Here is a 24164-nt window from a genome sequence, read left to right on the forward strand (position 1 = left end):
AAAGACCAAATTATTCTTTTATAAACATGGTGCAATTTGTCACATTCCCATCTTACCAGTTTCTTGAGGGGGAAGAGAAAGAAAAACATAAGCACCCTTAAAATCTGCTTTATATTTTCCTACAGAGTAAATAATAGACTTTTCATTTATTTGAACAACAAAAGTAAAATAAACACAAACTAGGAAAACATTGTCTTTTCAACCAGGTAAATTTACCTTTAGCAGGTAGCTTAAGTTGTGTCTTTAAATGCAGTACTATTTATTCAAACATTAAAAGTTAACCAGTAAAGGGCTTTAATGTAAACTTTGTCAGTGTAAGTTCTTCTATTTCATTACAAAAATATGTAGAGCATAAAAAGAAATCTTATATTTCAAACATGTACCAAGGGTCTTAGTGTATTACCATTCTGAAAAGCTCTGGTCCTCACTATTTGGTCTAGTTTATTTAATTTTTAAATCAGGATGGTGTACATAATTGTTCTTATTCTTTTATTTTTGCACAAAATTTTAGAACATTAACGTTTCATGTAGATTACGGTCACTGTAGCACTCACAAAAGAACTTTCTTTGGTTTCTTCATACTGTTTCTTACATTTATTTAGTTAATCAACCAATACAAGGCATTTAGCTGATTGCTGTGAAGAAGACCAAGGTTTAACACTGGTCTATGAGAATATGTAATCCAGTGGCATTTAATAGTATGATCTCCATGACTCTACTTATACTTTTTCCTCTGCTTAGAATGCCCTTTCTTTGTCCCTTAATCCTTAGCCTTCATGGCTCAAACCTCCATGAAACTTTCCCTGACTTCCCTATATCATTTAGGGCACTCGATCCCCAACCCTGGGCTATAGATTCTTTGAGGGGAATCTCAGAATTATTGCAGTGGGTCATCTCTGTAATACATCTCTGCAAAACATCTCTGGGCCTCGATTTCTGCATTATACGGATATATTTATTAGAAAGTATCTACCTTGTAAGGTAAAGATTAAGTGAGATAATCTGGGTAAATCCCTTAACCCAGAGCCTGATGCATGCTAAGTGCTCAATAAAATGCACCACTATTATTATTGTCTTCATCATCATGTGTCCTCTCTCAGACAAAATATACTTGTTGGAGGGCGTTTTCAGTCATCTATTCACTCCACCAACATTAACTGCACACCTTCCCCGTGCTAAGTGGGGAGGATGAAGTAAAACTGCAAAGTGAAACCTGGGATCCTGTCCCAGTTCCCCACTTGCCAGTCGAGTGACCTTGGCCTAGTGACTTAATACCTCTGAGCTTCGACTGCTTTTATCTTTGCAATAGAGATGATAATAACAAACTTTATAAAGTTATGAAGATTCAGTGAGATAATACAGATAAATTCTTAGCATAGCGCCTGGCACATAGCAAGCACTCAGTAAATGGTATTTGAAATAATAATAAAGGATGTTGGGGATCTAAATAAGACTAGTTCTCTGCTCTCAGCTTTGAAGGGGAGGCAGGCATAAAACAGATGATTTCTATCCTGCGTGATGAGGCCAAGATAGAAGGATTCTCTGCATGCTGTGGAAACACAGAGGTCGTGCAGTAGTTGGGGAAATGTGAACAGGGAGGTGGGATGAGGGGTGGGGTGGGCAGGAGACATTTGATCTGTGGCTTGAAAGCCTGGGAGCAAGCAAGGGTGGTGAGTCAAGGAAAGATGTTTGGAAGAAGGTGTTCCACGCAGAGTAGCAGCCCTGTGTGCATTGGCCTGGAGGTGCGAAAGTCTTGGGTTGAGGGAATGGTGATGGTGTGTGGCTGAGGATAGGTGTATGAGGCTAAGGTTACCTGTGGAGCCACCACAGCAGGCTAGGCCGAATAGGTACTCGAGCACTAGATTGGGCCTCATGGACCATGCTTAAGAGTTAGGACTTTATTCTGTATCTAGCAGAGGTTTTCTTTTATGAAAAAAAAAAAAAATGTATCTGATTTTCCCAAAGAAGAGGAAAGTAGGGAAATCTCTCCTGTGGTTATTCACAGCCTCCTTGATCCCCTGGCAGCCTGCAGTTGCTCCTCACATCCCTTTCTGTCCAGCTCCCTGGGACATTGGGGGACAGCTTTGCACCAGGAAGAAATAGATCCCTGACACCTTCTCCAGAGTGGGCATCTCTTCCCATCATTTTGGGGTGGGAGTTCCTCCATTCTTTTGAGTGCTACTCCGTCTTAACCTGAGATTTCACCTGTAATGGTAGTCATGGCCATGCCCATTAGTTCTCCATTTTTCTCATCTCACAGATTCTAGGCCATGGTTTATAGCAAAAGGGAAAACCCTTCTCAGCTCCTGGAAAATCATTCTCAGTTCTCTGCTCTCCCTCCCTTTTCTGTGGCCCTCTTTTGTTCTCTCTCTCTTTCCATTTGCTGTTTGAGATCTGCTTGGATTTCAACTCACCAAGTGCAAAGGCTCCTGTCAGGCCTAATTCTCCTCACTCTGTAGAGTTTTACTTTCTTAACAAGTCTCTTTTTCAAAACCTTGTCTTGGCTGTTCTGTCTCTTACCTGCCCTCCATCCTCCTATCTCCAGTTTGGTTTCTTTTCCTCCTCTGAATTTCTGTGGCTCATGATCTCTGTACTCTGATAGACCTTGCTGTTTTCTTTCTTATACTTTGGTTGACTTTGGTGATTTATATTCATGTCTTTTAACTTCCATGCTATGCTCTCAGGGAAAGATCTGATCCTTAATTCTCTTCTTTATTCCTCTAAATGCCTAGTATAGGCTTATAGTAGGCATTCAGACATTGGTATAAATGAATGCTTTGGATTTGTTGTAAGTTATCTGCTTAGCGATATTTCTCAAAATCTTTTCTACAGACCATCTGCATGAGATTGATGTGTGTATGATGGGGTGCTTGTTAAAAATGTAGGTTTCAGAGCCCTAGCTATATTTACTGAACCAGAACCTCTGAAGTCTACATTTCTGACAAGCACACTGCCCCCGCTCCCCACCTAGGTGATCTTATTCACATTGAAATCTGAGAACTGGTTTAAGGGACAAGAGCCAACCTTATAAATGCATTTCAGCTGCTCAGCATCACGTGTCTTCTACATGAGGCCTGGGAGGTGAGCAGGATCTCTGCCCACCCCTTCCCACCTGCAAGGGAGATGGGGCCTGGGAGGAAGGCATGGCTTTTGTGCTGTGGCCAGTGGGAGGGGAGCACAAAGGATTTGAGGGGTTTGTCCATCCTAAAGTGGATAGACAAACAAGGCTTTCTAAGTAGAGATAGGGAGAGAGTAAAGAAAGGAGGAGTCGGGGGACTTTCTGGGAAGAGGAACCAATATAAGCAAGGCGTGAAGGTGAGAAATCCAGAGTGTAGGAATGACAAGGGGTGGAAATACATGAAGGGGAAGCAGAGGAAGAAAGACAGGTCACAAGGGCTTGAACGCCCTGCTTCCTGCCCTAAAGGTGATACTAATGAGCTGGAGGGTAGGCATCTGTGTGGATATGTCACCCGCTGGGCCTGCTATGTTGCGGATGTCCCTGGGGAATGGGAGTTGGGGAAGGGCTTTGTTGAGAGGGCTGGGGGAATCCTGGAGCTTATGATCAAGTCCTAAAATACTTCCACCCATGTCTGATGTGAGAAAGTATCTTCTCATTTCAAGTTCCTGTGGTTTCCCCCCACTGCCCCACCCCACAATATTCTCCAGCTCCTGTGAACTTGCTGGAGAGGCTGGTGTGTGTGTGTGTATCCCTCCTTAATCTTCCCTCACAGCTCACCCAGCCATCCGTACCTACGTGTGATGTATGTATGAATGTGCAAACATATGCATTTGTGCAGATACTGTCTTGTCTGTCCTCTTTTCTTCCTCATTATTATGACTTGTCACCTTCCTGGTGTGAGGAAAATGGAGGGTGAGGCAGTGCAGGACATTCTGATACATTTGGTTGTGTTTTTACAACCCACTAGTTAAGAAAATAGTAGCCTATTCAGTGGTCACCACAGGGCCTTACAGTTGCTACAGCTCCCCAGGTCCTGTGGGACCCAGGTGTCTGTATTCTTTTCTAGCTCTAGGGGGGAGCTTGCTGATGCTGAGGGAACTGCATCTTGGAGCCATCAGTCCAGATAACCCAATCACCCTACCCTTTCATCCAGAGATTAGGGGCCTCCGAATTCTTCAGCAGGGATAGGGGTTTTTAAACTTGAGAATGACTCCTTCTTCCTCCACTTTGATCAGTAGAGAGGAAAATACTTTCAGCAGAGAGGTGGTGAGGGAATGTTTCCCCAGGTCTTCTCTCTGTGGTGGGTGAGTGTAGCCAGAGCCCAAGTCTAGCAGAATGCTCATTAAGACTCACAGCAAGTTGGGACCTGTCAGTAATGAGTCCTCTTTGCTATTTCTACAGAAATTTCACTTCAGTGCCTGATTTGCCTTCAAATACCCTGATTTGCCATTCTAATTAGGCACTGAAGTTGGGCTTTGTGGGCAGATTTGTGGCACCCTCTGTGTATCCAGGTTCTGTGAACCTCTTGCGAGACACTTGAAGTGAAATTCTTTGAACACATCAAAAATGTCAACACAAGCAAACAAAAATCCCAGTGATTCCCGAACCCTAAAAATATTCAGTGTCCAATTTCAAAGTTCCTATCTCTCCCTTACTTTAAGGTTGATGTGATCCTGCATTGTGATATGAAGTGAGGAAGGAGAGTTTCATCTTTAAGTGGGGGGATCTCAGGGTTGGGGCTCTGGCAGCTGCGGGTACCCAGGCCTCTTCAGGGCTGGTTATCCAGTGACTAGGCTGTTTGGGAGAAGGCATGAAGAGAAAACTCAGACGCCTCAGCTTTGGGCTGACAGGACACAGGGTGCCAGCTCCCCTGGCTGACTTTGCCCGCCTTTGGGTTTCTAGCAAGATGAGGGCTATGAGATCGAGCCAAGAGGTGCCCTGATAGAGAAGAGTGTGGGTTGTGCCACAGGCAGTTCCTGCTGCCCCCGTGAGGAGGACTCGGGAAAGTCAGGAACTCTGTGGTTGGTGGAGCCTCTGGCTTCCCCTGAATGAGGAGGCTGAGGAAGCCACAGTGGAAGGCATCTGGCTGGTTCCTATCTGTGGCTCATTCGGGAGCAGACTGAAATTGTGAGGCAGAGAATATTTTTTCCCTTAAAAACAAAATCTGTCTATGGCCATGCTACTCTGAACAAGCTCGATCCCGTCTGATCTCGGAAGCTAAGCAGGGTCGGGCCTGGTTAGTACTTGGATGGGAGACCACCTAGGAAGACCAGGTGCTGTAGGTGTAAAAATTTTAAAAATAAGGGATTGTAAACTGACAAGGTCCTTGCAATCTGTGAGGTCAACCAAGGGTTGCCTTGCCTAAAAATTTTTTTAAAAAAATGGAACAAAATAAAAAAACAACAAAAAATAAAACTCAAAGCACCAGTGACCTAAATGAGAAAGCAAAGCTGTAACGTCCTTCGAGGCCAGAGAGTGAAACTAGGAGACTTTGTAGGACTTTTGTTCCTGATCAGGTCCCTACCGGGCCCATAGTCCAGCCTTCTCCTAGGCCCAGATCCCTGTTTCTTTTGAAACTCCTTTTAATGTGGCCTTTGCTGCATTCAAGTATTGTGGCTTCTTCCCTTCAGATCTACTGTCTGTAGGGCCTCCTAACTTCCACTCCCACCCCATGTCACTTTGCAACCCCTTACTTCCAGAGAGTATAAGATTCTCCTGGACCGAAGTTTTTATTTTATCCTGTCCCTCCTTAGAAACCTTATGGAGCTTCCATTTATCTAGCTGATAAAGTCCCTCCCCTTCTATCAGGCTTGTGTCCATCTTTCCTTCCCTTCCCTGCCTGCCTCCCTCCCTCCCCTTTCCTTCCTTCTTCTTCCTTCTTCCTTCCTTCCTTCCTTCCTTCCTTCATTCTTCCTTCCTTCCTTCCTTCCTTCTTTCCTTCCATTCATCCATCCATCCATCCATCTTTCCATCCATTCAGCCATCCATCTGCCCATCTAACATTTACCAAGCACTACAGGGCTTTGTGAACTCCCTGGGCACAGAGATACATGACAGAAGTATAATCCTTAAGGCACTCTCAGGCTGTTGGAAAAGGCAGACAGCAGTCAAGTAGGGAGCAAGTTTGGTGGGCTGTGAGATAACAGAGGAGAAACACTTGTATAAAGATGGTCTGGATCTGTTAATGGTCATCTAGTATTTATAAGGTCAGAACACACTAGATGCTGGAAAGAAAACTAGTGATTTTTAGTATTAGGAGGAATAATAGTGAAACTTTTCCATTGTACAGTCATACTTCAAATTAGTCTTAATTCAAAATATTAACTTCTGAGCCTCAACATCCTCATCTGTAAATTGGGTAAGGCATAATAATAGCACTGACCTCATAGGATTGTTGTTAAGAGTTAAATGAGATAACATATTTGTGGAACATAGTAATTTCACTAAATATTGGCTCTTGTAATTATTATCAAAGTCAGAGAAGGAATTTTCTTCAGGATCCTTGGACTGCATTTCCAGTCACTGAAAGTACAGAGAAAAGCATCTTTCCCAGTTTGAGAAAAGCATCTTTACCAGTTTGCTCAGTGTGAATTCAGTAAGTCTTATAAACCTGTCTGTTTTAACCAGGCCTCAGCATAAGTAAGGAGAATCACTCTAACAGTTCAATTCTGTGAAAGAAATCTGCTGGATGGAGAGTAACACCTTGTTTTGTCGTGTGGGTGTTTGCACATTTGATTTTTTTTTTTTTTTTATAGGAGAGGCATTTAAATACTTGCAAGGTGGTTTGGTGCAGTCATTCCCAAAGTGAGGCAACATCAGAAGCAACATCACCTGGGAAAAGTCTTAAAAGTGCAGATCCTGGGGTCTTGCCTTTCTTCCCTCCCCCAGACTGCTCAAGTATACCTGGCCTGGGCCTGGTAGTCTGTGTTTAAATAAGTGTCTTCAGGCAGTTCTGCTTTGCGGTTCAGTTAGGGAACTTAGGGCAGAACCCAGGGCTCTGCAGCCAAGCCATGGTGCTATCTCTGTCTACCTGGGTGACCTTCTAGTCACTTGGCTGTCTGAGTGCCAGGGTTATCAGGCACAGATATCTGAGGAGATAGTGAGTATGAGCGCTTCTGTGTGAGCTCAGTGGATGTAAGGGATTATCATTCCTATTTTTTCATTATAACAATTGTTTATTCCCTGTCCGACTCCTTTCTCTAATGATTTAATCAGAGTTACCACCTCCCAACATTTATCTGTTAAGCCCGTGGTTGAGTCTGATAGGATTTAATGTTGTAAAATAAGGAACAAGAACCTGTGCTTTGTCCTGATGGCAATTTCTTTGCTGTTAAAAAGCCTCTGATTCCGAGCTCTGGTCTCTCTCTCTGCATGCTTTCCTGTATCAAGTGAAGGGAGAGATTGTGCTAGGAATGTATGATTGGGACTTGAAAGCTTGAGGTCTGTGCTGTCCTAAAAGCCACTAGCCACGTGTGTCTTTTGAGCACTGGAAATTCGGTTAGTGTGGATTGAGATGTGCTGTGAATTTGAAATACGTAATAGATTGAGAAGAATTAATAGTAAAAAAAAAAAAGAATGTAAAATGTATCAATAATAACATACTGATAACATGTGGAATATGATAATACCGAGTTAAAGTACCCTATTAAAATTAATTTCATTGGTTTCTTTTTACTCTTTTTAGTGTGACTACTGGAAAGTTTAAATATAACTCACATTATATTTCATCAGATAGTGCTGCTTTAGGTTTTAAGTCAATCTTGGAAGCCAGTTTAAAAAGTTTACAGCAAATTCAAAAGGTGGGTTTTACATTTGAAATGGATGTCTGGAACAATTATTCTGAATCACTGAACTTGACCCAGGGTGTTTGCAGTGCTGTTTATTATTATGGTACTTTTTTTGAAGTGAGAATTTCATGAAGTTCTGAATGGCATTTATGGCATATCTACTGTTTTAAAAGAGAGTTTTCTAACATCTCTAGAAGAGGCAAGAAGAAAGCCTAAGTGGAGAAATTGTTTCGCTCAGATTGGATTTTGATTGCAGAACGGCAAAGCCCAGAAGACACCAGTTTATAGAGGACATTGCAAGTCATTTTTCAACTGTGGGCTGGGGATGAAACTGCTATGAAATATCAATGACAGCTCTGCTTACCCTTCTTTCTTATCATTTTTGGCTTTCCTTAGCCCTCTGCCTTCTCTTCCTCTTCCCCTAATGTTGTTTTGTGATAACTGTGTGAGGCCCAGCCAGGCACATACTCAGTGAGGTTGAGAAAAGCAGATTTAGCTCCCAACCGCTAGCTAAGTTGGAGCGGACAGTGGTTACTGAATTTCTCTCTAAATAGCAGCATTCCTGGGAATTCAGAGCAGTTTCTTCATCTGAAATAGCAACTCTCATGTCTTTGTCATGGTGGGATTAGGAGAAATAAAAAGGAGAAATACAAGGGGAAGACATCAGGGGTGCAGAAATAGTCGATAGTGAAAGCCCACCCCAGAAGATCGAGGTCCCTGCCATTAACTATTTCTGTGGCAAATGGTCCCTCTTCTATAGGCCTTAGGGCTTTCTCCTGTTATAAATAAACTAAGAGAATAGAGTGGTTTGATATGGTTAATAAGACACAAAGTCCGACCTCAGTTAGAATTCCAGTTCTGCTGCTTACTTACGGTGAGTGACTTTGGGAAACCTACTTGACCTCTCTGTGCCTCATTTTCCTGTCTGTAAAATGGGGATAATAGAACCCTTCGTGAGGCTAATCATGCTAATAAATACCTGTAAAGTCCTTAGAACAGTTCCTGGAACATAGTAAACACTTTGTGAATGTTGGATTAATTCAGTCAGCAATATTTGTGCAGTGTCTTCTGTGTGCCAGGTGCTATTCTAAGCACTGGGCATAGCAGTGAACAAAGCAGCAAAACTCTCTTTGAGAGAGATACTTTTAGTAGAGGAATTCAAGATGTGTTTATTAATTATGATTAGAGTATCTACACTGCCTTAAGGGTCTTCACACAGTACTGCTTTATTTTATGTATTGGGTTTTGACAGTAAGATTCTATGTTTTTAAAAGGTTCTAATGCTAAACAAAACAAAGCAAATACAAACCTTGGGTTTCATTCCTAGCCCACCTGCCTCTTCACTGTGTGATCTTAGGCCAATGAGATTAACTCTCTGAGGCTTCATTTCCTCAGGTAAAAAAGTTCATAAATAATATCTTGCTCCGAGGAGAGTATGAGCAATAAATGTATTAAATGAGATAATGTCTTAGCATATGTTAGGGTCATAGTCAATGTTCTGTAAATGATAGCTATTATTGCCATTGCTTCCAGTGTTAGAGATTCTGTAAGTCAGTGGTTCTAGGTTAAAAGTTTCCCAGATTGGTGGAAAGGGAAACTGAATCATAGTCTACTGTAGTACCCCTCTCCATGGGCTAGGTTGTTCACGAGTGCCTTGGAAACCATCTTCTTTTTCTGAGCAAAACAATAGAGATCCAGACTTTAAACAGTTGCCCAAAGATGGAGTTGGTTTCCTTGAAAGGTAGTGAGTTGCTCATCATTGAGGGTGTCCAAGCTGGGAAACCATTCTGCAGAGATGTTTCAAAGAGAGAGACCCTCAGTTTGTGGTTTTGAAGATTGCTTCCAGCTCTGAAATTATGGAGCCTCTGTTTGGTCATCAACATTTGATCCACCTGGGTAAGGAGACCCTAGGGAATGGCACCCTATCATCTCAATACCTTGGGGCACCCATTTCTAAAGGGCAGCTGATGACCCCAGAGGCTTGCGGTCCCACCCAGCCAGGCAGGGCACTCACTTGGATTTGCCTCTAATACTTTTCTTCTTCTGAATGTAGTTATTTCTTGGAGGCAGGTGCTAGGGTTGAGTTGGAGAAAGGTTTGTCACTTCCTCACCCCATTGTTTATCTAGAGAGCGTTGGTGCTACACTCATACTTAAACTCCCTTCTTGGGGATGGATGAAATGACTTTAGAGCCAAACAGCTAGTGGAAGAGCGTGCCTGTGTTGACCACTCGGCCAGCTTTTAGTTTTGGTTTTAAGCACTCCTCCAGCTTCTTTTGCTACCCTGGACTTGCCTATGAGAAGTGAAAAAGCAAAGGCACTGTGTTTGCTGGATTTATTGGCTTTTTTTTTTTTAATGATAATTATATTTGAAAATATATACTGGTTATGTCAGGCAGTTTCACTGCTTTTTAAAGAACCATTTCCTGAGCATCTATTGGCATGAAGCACTCGCTAGCCACCAGAGGGCACAAAAGAAAGGATAAGTTGCTTCTTTTCCCTTTCTCAAAAGTAGCCCAGTTCTTCCATTTTTTCATAGTGCCTATTAGGTACCAGGCACTGTACTAGGGCCAGGGATACAGGGCTGAGAAGAAGACACAAGTGATCCTTCTCCTCTTGAAAGTTTTATCCCAACAGGGGAGACAGGTGTTGAGTAATTTTAAGGTCTTGACTGATTGTGAAGGGGAAGACAGACCCACACAGACTGAATGGTTGTCTTTTCAACCCTCTTTGCCTTAGCCCCCAGCGGCCCTGGCTTTGGTTTGGCAAATCTGGCCCTGCTGTCGGATCTCCTGGGTTTCTGACTCACTTTATGATATTGGGTCTCATCAGATTCTGGATGTCAGTCTGGGTCTTTGTCACTTTACCCTGGTCAGTTACCTCTGCCCCACAGCTCAGGGAAATCGCCAGCCCCTACACTCCACACACATCTTATATGCCAGTGTAGCCTTTCCCGCTACATAATCTTTGTAGCAAACTAGGAATCCTCTGGCTTATGATAGTCGTAAGGCCCAGAGGGGTAAGAGTGACATGGGCCTATGTGTTGCCAAGCTATCTGGTGGGGGGAACATGAAGGAATAAAAAAAGAAAAAATAGCGGCCTCGAATGAGCTGTTTTATGAGAATGTCTTTGTTTTTAATACATAGTTTTAGAGCAGTTTTAGGTTCACATCAAAACTGAGCAGATGGTATGGAGATTTCTCAAGTAATTCTGTCCCCATAGACACACAGCCTCCTCTATTATCAACGTCCCCCACCAGAGACGTATATTTGTTACAATCGATGAACCTACAATGACACATCATAAACGTCCAAAGCCCATAGTTTACGTTGGAGTTCACTGTTGGTGCTATATATCCTATGGGTTCACTGTTGGTGCTATATATCCTATGGGTTTTATATCCTATGATATAACGACTTTTAGACTGTATTGCAAAGTTTTACACCTAGATTTTGTGACTCCCCTATGCAGTGTTCCCTAAACTTTAGGCATTCCAAACTTGAGGCCTTCCTTCCACCTCTGTATTTTTGCAATGGCCATGTAGCATTTTTCTTTAAATTGACTCAAAAAAAAAAAAACCCCTCAATAAGTGAATTTAAAAAATAATTTTATATTCATTTTTTATTAACCTTTATAGCTCTTATCTACATTATGTATAATTATTACTTATAGTATTTATCTTTTTTCATATGTTCTTGCCACATTGCTGTCTCGGACACCCTCAGGTATTTGCTCCATTCTTAGGGAGATTCTGCCTAAAACTGTCCAAAATTGGGTTTATGTTTTTTATCCTGGGGGAGACAATTCGGTTTTCATCATATAAAGAGGACCAGAACAAAATAAGGAGAAGAGCCACAATTGCACTTCTTGGAATTGTGTCTAATTATTATTTACAAAGATTTCATCTTCCCAGCAAGAGGAACAGAGTTTTATATGAGAAATGGACCTTTTACTCTTCAAACATCCTATTTTTAAAAAATGAGGTATAAATAAACTACAGATTGAAAAAAAAGGTAACAGCCTCTCCCACATTTTCTCCTCTATTCTGTTTTCAACCTTCAACATGTGAACATTAATTCATTGTAAGAGGAGAGTGACTGTTTTTTGATGCAAAAATTGTGATGTATAGTCTGATGAAAGATTTGTGTGTGTGTGTGCGTGTGTGTGTGCGTGTGTGCACATGTGTGTGCGTGTGTGTGCGTGTAATGCCTTTCAGAGGTAGAAAAGGAAAATACCAGTTATATATCTAATAAGTTGCTTTTATTAAACAGAGAAAATTGGGGGGGAAAGAAGGGGTAGAGAGGGAGCACCTATCCTGGAATATCCAGAATGTAGGTTCATTATTAATATAGGTCAGTGAATATTTCAGAGAAAAATGAGCAAAAGGAAAGCTGCTTGTTAGGGTAGAAATATAACATGATAAAGTGGCTCTGGGGAAAAAGCACAATCGTGCTAGATCACACAAATCACACGGAATGCACTGCTTGTATAAAATTGGACCAAGCCACATGTCTTTCTCTGCTTCTGGGGAAACACTCCAGGCAGGAACACAAAGGACAGTCTGTTAATTCTTTCCAGCTCAGCCCTTTAGCCTTAGAAAGAGTATTAATAAGTCTCTATTTGTATCCTGCTTCCTTCCATTGAGGATCCATGAATAGTAGATGCAATGATAAAATAGAAATCGGAATTTGAAATCAGGACTGGGGAAAATATAAGAGGAAGAAGACAAACCAAGGAGGAATGGGGAGAATATAAATATGCATGCATTAACGGTCTGTATTATTGCCAAGCTTCACATTTGACTTGGAGCTTCCCGGCAGCCAAAACAAAAAAGGAACAGAGTAGATTTTCCATATTTTACTGCCAGAGAAGAAAAACAGCCTAGTCTTAAGAGGAGGCTAAGTGCTTTCTAATTTGTTCCTTTAAGTTAAATTTCTTATGTAAGTCAAGACGGTATGGAGAAAAGGTCTTCTTCAGCTTTCTTCTTTGTCTTGTTAAGCTCCTGTGGCCCCTCAGACTGGGCCAATTAACTCATTTTGGGTGGCAATGTTACAGATAGCCATGTACCTCTCCTTTATAGTACTTATTACAGATGTACATTTACATCTACTCATGAGATTACTTTGAAAACTTGTCTTCTCCACTAGAAGTCTCACGAGGCCAAGGCCATATTGTCCTTAGTGCTTGGCATAGTCCTGGCACACTCAGCAAATACTTATTTGAACAAATGAATAAGGCAAAAACAGCTGAAAATTTTATGTGACTGATTCTTGTAGTGTTGTCATAGAAAACTGAGGTCCTTTCAAGGGCACAAACTGTCTTTCGTCCAGAGAGCTTGACCACCATGGGACGTCTCCAAGTTCATTTTACTGTACCTTTTAGAGATTGTTAATAATAATGAGTCAGGTGTCTTGTGCCCCTGATCCAAGTCCAGTCCTGCAGTGGGCACTTGGTACAGTGCCCACTAACTTGCTGTTAGTCCTTCCAGATGAGGGAACTGAGGCTCAGGGGAGGGATTCACCTTGCTCAAGGTCATGTAGCTGGTAAGAGTCAAAACATAGGTCTGTCTGACTTCGGAGCACATGTTCTTTTCTTCCTGCCTGCTGTGTCTGAGCCTGAGCCACAAGTGTCTGTTTGAGTTATGAGTTCTTATCTCTTGGCAATTAGAGCTTCACAGCAAGGGTATTTCTGGCGCAGGCCATGGCTGTTTTCTGACAGCTGTTACATTCTGGCCTCTCTTGAGTCTAAGGAAAGAAAGCCCACACCTGGGGTTGGCAAAGGCAATCTCAGAACTCATTTTCTCTGGTTTTTTTTTTTTTTTTGCACACAGAACGTGTTTATTGTTCTTGTCACACTGTCTCCTGAATTGCAGATGCATTAAAGTTGAGCATTATTTTTATAAACGTCACTAGAGAGAAAGAGAGAAGAGAGGCACAATTCGGTCATCTCCAAGAATAAATTGGATTGGCCCAATGATTGGGAGCGAGTAGGTAGGAAATGATAATATGCCAGAAAGTACATTTGGTTGTGCATTTAATTTCAAATTTTTCAGGCATGTATTTTTAATTACTTTGTGCCTGTTGTCATTATTTTAATAGAGACCTAATATTTAGAGTGAGGTTCATTATTCAGCAAGACTAGCAAATGGGACAGTCTCGTGGCTCAGTGTTGCCACCTACCGTATACAACATGGAGTGTCAATCTTCAAAAAATTAGAAGGCAATAAAAGACATTTCATACTGCAACAAGGCATAATTTGATCTGTCTGTTCTTCCACAAGGTTGCAAGTTCTCAGGGTGAGCATTATAAGCATCTGTCATCACTGCTTGCTCTAGAGTGCCAAGATATTGGTTCCAGTGACTTCTGGTGATAGAAAATGCTAGTCAAAAATATCACTTTTCCTTTGCTTCCTTGAGAACGAGCCTTCTCAAAAACATTTGCTGCCTACACATGGGGATCTGAATAATTGCTACATTCAGGTTTATGTTAGCGAGAGAGTGTTCCGGAAGAAGGCACTTAAGGGGCTGTTTGTAAATGTGATAAGGCTTTGGTTCTATCTTTGGCTTGCTAGTCTCAGTAGGGATTTTGGCTCATGTCAGTGATCTAGAAAACCTAATCATTTTTATGTCTCCAAAGTTGTGTTCCCATACTGCTGGCGATTTCATATTCTATAGCTTGTCTGCATTTAGAATGACACCTGAGAATAGCAGTGAGCACTGACATGCCTGTACCTCCCCATGCCAGAAAATGACTGACAGATTCCAGCTTTGTTTGTGGATAGATTTAGGTTGAGTCTTATTCCAATTTCCTTCTGTGGTTTTGACAAGTCTTATTTGAAAGATGAAGTAGCACAGTTATCGAACTGGCATTCTGTTATTCACAGTTTGTATGGTAAGAGCCACAAAATCATCCACATACAGGTAGGACATAAGATTTCACCTGCTTTCTCTATAAATTATTATTTAGGCAATTAGGGATATAAAAATAGGAAAATTGTGTATACTGGTTATTATAAGACGTTCTCTTTTTTTCTTTTTTTACATAAGGAGATCAAATTTTTCAAGTGTTTTATACTCCTAACCCACAATTAATATCCACAGTAAATAACCTTTATTGGTTACATGGATCTGAAAGTTTAATATCCAGGAATATCAAGACTGTACACTATTTGTCTCTTATCTGTTGCTTTCTCCTAGTCCATAATGGATTCGAGGCAGCTTATGATATAGGAATAAAACATAAATAAAAAAAAAAAACAATCAGCACCAGCAAGAGTATAAATTATATTAGGAGATACAGACTAAGGAGACAAGGAGAATGAGAACAGCCTGATACTATTCCTGTTAAGCTAAAAAGCCATTTCATTGGACAAGTTGATGTAGCCATTTTTTTAAAGCTACTTGGAAGCGGCTCTCGGGTTTGGAAAGCTCTGTGTAAACATGGGCTGCTTCATGTTCCTGACATTTCAGCTAAACTTTAAAAATTGTCTTTTTTCCCTTCCAACCTCCACCTGACCTCCAGCACACACCCACCCACTTTCTCTGAGCCAGGGAGGTGTCAATCCCGAAAATGTTTTATCAAACGAGGTTGCTATTTTTCTGGAAATGTTGTAGCCCGGATGCTGGCCGGGCATTTGGGAAGCCTGAATGTGGGAGGCTTGTTTTGGAAACCCTTTAATTATCATCACACTCAGGCCCTTGTGAGCAGTTCCAGGGACTCACACCCGGACGGGCTTCGATGATAGGCGACGGGAAAAAGGAGTGTTGAAGTGGAAGAAGTGGGCAGAAGTCCTCTTTTCACAAGGATGTCTGATAACCTTCTTTCTGTGGCTATTTCCAACCTCAACTCCAGCACCTCCAGGCTCTTGTGTTGCCTTATGGAGACCTGGTATGCTAGAGGTCATCTTGAAAGAATGCTGCTTACATGGACTCCCAGGAACCTGGCTCGGAGGATGGGGCTAGGACACAGACTTCACTGGACCACAGAGAGTGGGCTGCGCAAGGTGCTTAGCCTCAGAGCAAGTTGTAATCTTGTGCTGAGATGTGGCTACGCTCTTGCTTGTTAGAACACACCCTTCTCTCCCACCCTCACCAACACACGTACACTAAGCAAGGAGTCACATGATGATGAGATACCACTGATTACAGCTCCAGCCCCGACCTCTCCCTTCTACTCCTGCAATGGTCTTTTTACCTAGACGCCTTACTTTTCGTCGCTTTTTTTCAAAGGCATATGAGAGGCATTGCAGTCAGACCATCTGGGTTTGCACATTGGCTCCTCCACTTACTATGATGGGAAGTCCCCTGATCTTTCTACGCCTGGGTTTTGGATTCTGTAGAATCGGTATAGTAGTAGTACTCATGTCAAAAGTTTTCCTGAGGATTAAAGCAGATCATACATATAAAGTTCTTAGGCTAGTTCAGAGCACATAGTTAAGCACTAAAGAAATTCTATGTTTTCATTTATTTATTGTCCCAATCCCCAGGCTCTTCTCCATACAGCATTTACAGAGTCTTTTTAAAAAGCAAATCAGATCATGTCTCTTCCGTGACACAGTCTTTTCTTTTAGAACTTTCCTTGGCTTCCTGTTGTATTTGGAAGAGAATCTAAATTCTCACCAGGTATTACACAGCCCTGCGTATCTTTCGCATATGACTCCCAGCTTCATCTTTTACTGTCCTCCCCACTGGTCACCGAATTCTAGCCTCACTGTCCTTCCTTCCCAGGAATGTACTTTGTTCCCACATGTTCTTCTACCTGAAAAACTCTTACCCTAGATCTTAGTTTATATACCACATCTACGGCTTTTTTATACATACCTTGAAATCCTATATCACTCTATCACATGACTATTTTATTTTCTTCAGAGCACATATCAATCTCTGAAATTATTTGTTACTTGTTTATTATCTGTATTGTCCCTCTGTCTCTTTTACCACTGTTGTATCTCCTGTGCCTGTGATGCCTGACTTGTAGGAGGCCCTAGTAAATATTTATTCATTGAATAAATGAGAGCCACCATTTGTTTAGTACCTATTATATCTCATGCACTTACACAGTTCTGTTATTTCATCCTCATAACAATACTTTGGGAATAGATGTTTTAAATCTCATTTTAGAGTTGAGAAAATAGTGGCCCAGGGAAGAAAAACTTATCTAAGGCCACCCAGCTGGTAAGTGGGTGAGCCCAAATTTTAACTCAGGTCTGGTTGCGTCCATGGAGTTTGTAGGTGATAACATTAGTGAATTCAGAGTTCATATTTAGCTTATGAGTAAAAGATCAGATTAGACAGATATCAAAATTACACCATCTTCATCCTTTTAAAAGATAACCAATTTTAGAGGACTTCCTATATGCTAAATGCTTCCTTTACTTGTATTTATTTTCCTTTTTCTGGCATTCTTCATTGCACCCGTTTTATTTGTAATTTTGTTGAGGTTTCACAAGAGATATCAATTGGATTCATTCTGTTTTAATTATGAACTGATTTGAGCCTACTTGGATGACACCTGCTAGTAGTTAAGGGAAGACAGATGTGTTAGGCTCTCCTGGCCTTTTTTCTTTGAATATCTCAAAGTGTGGACTCCAGATCATAAGCAGCCAAATCACCTGGGGTGCTTGCTAAAGTGCAGATTCCTGGGCTCACCCTAAACTTTTGCCATGAGATTCTCTGACGGTGGACTCCTGGAATCTGCTTTTTAAAAACAATCACCTGAGGTTTTTCTGATTAAAATGGATATATGGGGATCACTGGTCATTGACATGTGTTTAGCTAATTAGGTGTTTTGTTTTTGCTTTTAAAAAAATCTATAAAGCTATATATTTACTTACTCTTCATTTGATCAAAACTCTCATTTGTGTGGCTCTTGGTCTTTGACCATAGTGCAATAGTTCTTTTTTCCCATCTTAATGATCCTTAGGCTACTCAACCCAGGTCCAGGTTGGCTTCCTTGGTTGGTGTGTTCAATATTTCCCACTTAGGTGAAGCAGGGTGCCTCATTTCTATCCCTGAGCTGTTGCCTGACTGTGGGGGTCTGGTCTTCTCTTGATAGTTGGATAGTTGTACAAGAGTGGACTTTCTGATACATTGGCCCTGTTAAAGTTATTTTTAAAAATCAAGTTTGTTCTTATTATTTCCTTCCCAGAAATAATTCTGGAATAATCAAAAGTCCTAGACCTTGATGTCTGTGCTTTCCTCCCCTCTGTTCACTCTCTAAACAAAGGCATCATGTTTTAATAGACACCATAACAGTAAAATTAGCTTTATTAGACTCTAGGTGGATTTAAAATGGAACCTACTGGCAGCTCTGGCTGGCTTGGAAGTCATGTTTTTTATTTTGGGCAGAGAATGCAGGTAGTTTCAATGCCTGGTAGGGGATTAAATGATTATTGAATTAAAGTAGCCAAATAACACAAGTATCCCTCATCCTTAGATCCTGCCCTGGTGATTTTTGCCAACTATGTTTTGAGAAAACTGGACCCTAGCTTGGAGTTTTAATCTCACCTGCCTTCTGTCTTTGACTTAAAAGTTTCTGAGTTATGCCACAGGAGAAAGCACAGTTATCTTTCCCACTTCAGCTCCCTCACCTGGTTCATGAGCACTCTAGGTTCTTGGAAAGCTAGAAATGTGAGGCAAATTGCCGTTTACCAGCTTTGTGCCAAAGGACCCACAACTAGTCAGGTCCCTTCTCCCCTGCAAAGTCTCAGCATATACTTTCATTAAATAATACTCTACACTGAGGTGATACTGCTCACTTTGTCCTAATGTTTTTATATCCGCCCTCTAAAAGAAAAGTAGCACATTTATTAGGCTATAGAATAGAGGGAAACTGAGGCACAGGTGGCCCAACCAGTTATTCGTTGAGCCCAACTGATTTATGGCCTACTCGTTTTCTTCTCATCCTTCCTAGTATGCCTTGGAGGCACCACCAGGTTGAACAGTTTTTGGTCCTTAGGACAAAGGGCTGATGCCCTATATATTTTCAGCTTATTAAGAATATTTGATAGAGAGTTTCAAGGTTAAAGGACACATCCATTAACTGATGGTCATGGCTGCTTCATTTTGGACTTTTCAGTCTAAGCTTCTAAGCATTATGATAAATACAGCCCAGGAGGTAAATGTAAAAATAATTTTCTTACCAGTTCTTCCTGCGTGGTATCCTAGTGACAATGTACAAGTCTGTCTTTGGGTGTTGGGGCACCAGCTGGAGCAGTATCAGAGCTTGCAGAGTGGAGGGATATGAAGGGCATGTCAGAGTCACCCCTTTTTAAAGTCAAGACAGTTTCTTTTTATTTTTTGGAGAGTTTTTAACCTACTTATTTTAAAGCAGTATTTTATTTTGATTTATTTATTTTTTAATTTTTATTTTTATGCCTACAGCACCTGGTCTTCCTAGGTGTTCTCCCATCTAAGTACTAGCCAGGCCTGACCCTGCTTAGCTTCCAAGATCAGACGGGATCGGGCTTGTTCAGGGTGGTATGGCTGTAGAGAGTATTTTGTTTTTTGATTACTAAGGTAATAGATGTTTATTGTCAGGCACTTGAAAACACAGATAACCCCAAGGAAGGAAATAAAAATCCAACATTGTTAACATTTTGGCAAATATCCTTCTGGTATTTTTTTTTTTTTTTTTTTTAATTTTCATACATTGATTAGGTTCTAAGCTCAAAGTGTAAGGGGAAAAAAAATTTAAAAGTCAAAATTACCCCGAACCACCATGGACAGTAATTTTTATGCACTCTAAAGTTTGGAAACATTGAATTAGACTCAAGGAAAGAAAAACTGAAACATCTATATGAAAAGTCTAGGGGGAAAACCATTTTACTTGTGAGATCACCATCAAATACCTAATGGGGAGTGGATGGTGGTGGAGAATTGAACTTTGTTCCTGCCTGATCGTCAGGTTTACGCCATTCTGTTTTAATATTAAGTTTCTATAACTTTAATATGCGTTAATTTATTTGTGAGGATGACATGCCATAGTGACATCACATTTTGCTCTAGGGGATAGGCTGAGTTAACCAGTAAGAAAAACGAACACAGTGCAACTCCTTGATAGTTGCCTATTACCACCGCACCCCCAAACACATATGCGCGCGTGTGCGCACGCACACACACACACGCACACACACACACAATTGGGATTATTTGTTTTATAACCTTTATTTTATGCAACAGAAAATATTCTATATCTCATTTTTAAAGCTGCACATATTCCATTGTAACTAATCTCCTGTTGTGCATTTAGGTTATTTCTAATTATTTGCTGTTAAAAAAAAAACTGGTGAAATTAACATTCTTTGTGTTTATCCATAATTGAGGGTAAATTCTTAACATGTGGAATCAAAGGTTCAAAGGAGATGAACATTTTTAAGACTTTTTAAATTCATATTGTTAAATTGTCCCCAGGAACATTGTATGCTTCCTTCAAAGTGTCTGTTTCCCAGTATCACTGGAAATTGTCATTCAAAAGACTCTTCCACAGCATGCCTTTTTTTTTTTTCTTTTTTTTGGATGACCCAGGGCTTCTGTTCATTGCCTGGCCAATTTATCCTGGAAAGAATAAAAGAAACGAGGCTAGAGATGATAAGTGCTGGTGGTTAGGGGTTCATGTGGGAGGGACAGAGACAGATAACAGGAAAAGGGTGAGCTTGGAGACCATTTCTTTACTCCTGCTTCCAAGTTATCTTCAGACATCTTAAGACAGAATATCGCTTAATACTTCAAGGGGATATACAGTGTTAAAAGCTTATTCAATATTATAATATTTTATTTGGAAAATGATTTGATAGCTTGTCATAGATGCTACAGGATAGGAATGACATTTGTATATCCAAAAATGAGTATGCATTTTTAAAAATTAAGCAGAGAAACACTGTTCTAATCCAACCCTGTATTTTAGATCGAGAAACTGAAACCAGAGAGTGAGATTTCTGTAGAAATATACGGCAAATTGATGAGGGACTTGGAGCCAGAAGTAAAGTCTCCCTACTCTCTGTTCAGAGCTCTTTCATTGAGGTGGAATAGCATGGCTCAGGGGAAATGAGATAAAAAATATTAAAGCCTGTTTGGACAGATGGCCAGGCTCTCTTTTAGGGCCTGTAAGCTGCCCCATGCCCCTCCAGGACAAAGGCCCGGTGTCATTGCCATGACAGTTCTCTTCTGCTTGATCATCTCCATCTGTGAATGGAGTGAGCTTACACTTTAATAATCAGGGTCTTTCTTTGTGTGAACTTTCCCTCCCCCTGGGTAACTTCTCTTCATGCTTCAGCAGCTCAAATGTTGCTTCTTCAGAGAAGCCTTTCCTGACTGCCAAGATAGTTTAGGGTCCCTACGTGCATTCTTATAGCACCTCTTACTTTTAATACCCCTTGCTTTGTACTTAATATCTCATTCCCTTGCTTTGTACTTAATATCTCTCTCTCTGACTAAACACTCTACCAGTGTAGGAATGTTGTTTATCCTCTGTTGCTTCTGGCACATATGAAGCCTTAATAAATGCTTGAATGTTTGACTATTTGGATGGATGCTAATGAGTGAATTAGAAGTGTGTGTGGGCTGCTGGGTGGTGCTGTCTCTGATTGCCTGCAGAACCAGGAGAGCTGTCCCTTATTGCCAAGGGCATTGAGAAAAGAGAAAGAAAGGAGGCCCAGCTGAAGCTGCTAGTATAGAGACAAGCCAGAGGGTATGGTCCACTACCCTGGGTGCCCCACAGCGGTCTCCTGGGTGATGGGGTTAGGAACCGCATCCAATCAAGCATTCATTCTCGGCATGGCAGAATGAACCCTGGCAATCTAGTAGGGGTTCATAGAGAAGAGCCTCTTTGAGTCATTTTGGGGAAGAGAATTCAAGGTCAGGGCTTTCCTTGTCAGGGAGAGGACAGCAACTCGGGTCACCTGCAGCCTAGTCTTCACAGTCAGTGAGCACTTGCAGTAACGGCTGTAAGGTCTGCTAGTGGCTGGCTGGGCGCCAGAGCAGCGCCGCTGTTAGGCGGCGGGTCCTGCCCGCTCCGCCGGTTTTCCTCCCCTCCTCCTACCCACTCCAGTTTGCAGCATCCTCTGCAAGGAGAGAGAGGAATGTGCGGCTCTCAGAAGCGCTGTCCTGGTGGAGCGGCGGCACCTGAAGCGCGCTCTGGACCGCCGGGGGCTGCCGTCTGGCGCTGCGCCACGTGCTTTGATTCGCGCTGATGTCAAGTGGGTGTGGGCTCTTAGGGAGGGTCCAGGCGAGGACGACGAGGGCGCGCGATGCGCCGCGGGCGCGCTGAGGCTCCATTGCACTCTGTCTCCCAGAGCTGCTGACCGGAGGCCGGCCCGGGTTCGCAGAGTGGAAGCATGGAGCCGCGGCGATGCCCGCCCCGGGACGTGTGCCCCGCTGCCCTTGGGAGCTGGCTGGGGCCACCGCGGGGGCCCTGCAGGTGTGTCCGCGCAACGTAACTTTTGGGGGCCGTGGGCTGTCAGGTCGGCGGGGCACAGGGTGCATGGGCTGCATTTGGGGCTGCTTTTGTGCCTGGGCGCTGGCGTTCAGGAGCCTGTTTGCCCCTGGCCGGCCATCTGCGTGGGAGCCGCAGCGCGCTGCTGGAGTTTCAGCGAGAGAATCCATTGAGCCGGCACCCGGCTTTGGTTACTCATCGGGAAGGGCGCCGAGGGAGCTGCCTTGTTGTTTTGAGAATTTGGTCTCTTAAGTACAGCCTGCGTTCATGGTAACAGGTTTATCTCTCAGCAGACAGCGCGGCTTCCCGAAATCGCTGTGGTTGGGGGCACCGGTCGGTCGGGGGTGGTGGGGGGAGTGGGCAGAGGCGACCTCACCACCCGTTCCGCCCCGCGCGCCGGGGCGCCCGTCCCTCCTCCGCTTCTTGCGGGAGGCGGCTATGGGAGAGGTAAGGGGTCAGCTTCTCGCCGGTGACAGGTCTGGTTTCAGACACACCTTCCCAGAAGAATGCGGAGGCTTTGTTCCAGGCGCCCGTCCCAGCCCCGAGCCCAGAAGCCTGCGGGCGTGGGGTCGGAGCTCCGTGCCATTACTCATCTTTTATGGCCACGCCGTGAGCTCTCCGGTAGGCAAGTTAATTATTAATGTGTCTAGGCTGGAGAGAGGGAATCTGGAAATGACATTGGTGGGTTGCAGGTTTTTCTTCCCCCTTTTTTTTTTGGTGTTGGCAACCAAGGTTTAAAGATATTAAGATATTGCAGCCCATTTTCTGAGAAGGATGCTGGTGTTACCCTGCTTCCGCCCTCTCCCCTCACCCCCAACTCGTGACCGGCATGCGGGTCGGGGAACCTGTCTTATCTCTTGCCTTTTCAAACCACCCTCACTCCCATCCCCTGCCTCTGGGCAGTTTCCTGATGACGCTCTCAGGCCAGGTGTGTGAGACCTGGGTCCTCAGCCGGCAGTTCGAAGAGTTCTGAAAAGTGCTGCCTGGTCCCAGCCCCAGTGCCTCTCTCTGCTCCCGCTCAACAAGTGGCCTCGGGTGTATATTCAAGGTTTTGGTCTCTAAGACTGTGAAGGAGGCCAAAGGGCCTGCCAAATGGTCACCTGACCTGTCTCGCATGCCCTCAGAGCAAGAGGAAGATGGGGAATTGCTGAGGGTGCAGTGCAGCTCCTGCTCGGAAGGTTTCTGTTTTCCTCCCGGCTGTCTGGAAGAAGGTGAATTCTAAGACTGGTAGTGTCACAAGGTGTGCTTCCTGTGTGCTGGTGTATTTCAGGGTGTGTGTGGGGGGCTACTGAATGGAAATGGAAGGGTTCAGGCTTAAACGGAGGTCTGGATTGGGCTTGGTTTTGGGGAGGTGGGTTGGATGGGGCTGGTTGGAGGCAGGCCTCTGCGGGAGGAGAGAGTTGTCATACTCAGCCCTCTAGGCAGCATTGTGCCTTAGAAACCTGAGAAACTTTTCTTTGTCAGTTTAGGATGGAGTACTCAGCCTTGCAAACTGAAGGGTTGATGGGTTTGTAGAGTAAGTGTGATGAGAAGATGAGCACATCTTGGAAGTTTACACTCGGGGAGGAGTTTGGAAAAGGGGATGAGATTATGGGATGAGGACCATGTAGAGAGGGGTGGGTTTATGGGGACAAGAAGTACAGGGAGGGAGATTTTAGCTCTGCTGTGGGCTGTGCATTGGATCAGAGAGGTTGTTATCCAGAGACAGCCTGCTGTAGTTGCCCATGTCTCTCCCTTTAGGAATTTAGCTTGCTAGGTTCACCTTTCTCCTGGCTCTGGTCTTCAGCGTTGGACTATTATGATGGCTGCCCAGGGACACATAGTTCCCATTTACCCCACCTAGCCTTTCAGAGAGGAAACGAGTGAAGGAGATCTTGGCTTCAGAGAGGCTGCTGACCCCGACACCTGAGTTACTGGGGAGTCCATGCCACATCTGTCTTCCCACCTGGGTTTGTTGTATGTGGACTCAGTGGCACCCCTCCTCCAAATG

The 24164-nt window shown here is 43.0% G+C and overlaps 1 protein-coding gene and 2 pseudogenes across 11 annotated transcripts in view; 2 read left to right on the plus strand and 1 right to left on the minus strand.

Moving 5' to 3' along the window:
* The window catches only part of PLEKHA7 (pleckstrin homology domain containing A7), a 191821-nt gene that overhangs the window by 47330 nt on the left and 120327 nt on the right, over positions 1-24164 (plus strand). The window contains exon 1 of one of the 11 annotated variants that reach the window (XM_039851507.1): positions 21959-22159. The exons of 8 other annotated variants lie outside the window; for them this stretch is intronic. In XM_039851507.1, coding sequence (XP_039707441.1) covers positions 22077-22159 — 83 coding nt within the window. In that variant the 5' untranslated portion in view covers positions 21959-22076. Of the gene's footprint in view, positions 1-21958; positions 22160-22987; positions 23415-24164 lie in introns of those variants that run through there. 2 more of the 11 variants (XM_039851513.1, XM_039851514.1) reach the window with 2 other exon arrangements.
* On the plus strand, positions 5126-5244 carry LOC120593643 (uncharacterized; annotated as a pseudogene).
* Positions 19117-19235, minus strand: LOC120593637 (uncharacterized; annotated as a pseudogene).

This window comes from Pteropus medius, unplaced genomic scaffold (assembly GCF_902729225.1).
Source record: "Pteropus medius unplaced genomic scaffold, Ma_sr-lr_union100, whole genome shotgun sequence".
NCBI classification, from domain to species: domain Eukaryota; kingdom Metazoa; phylum Chordata; class Mammalia; order Chiroptera; family Pteropodidae; genus Pteropus; species Pteropus medius.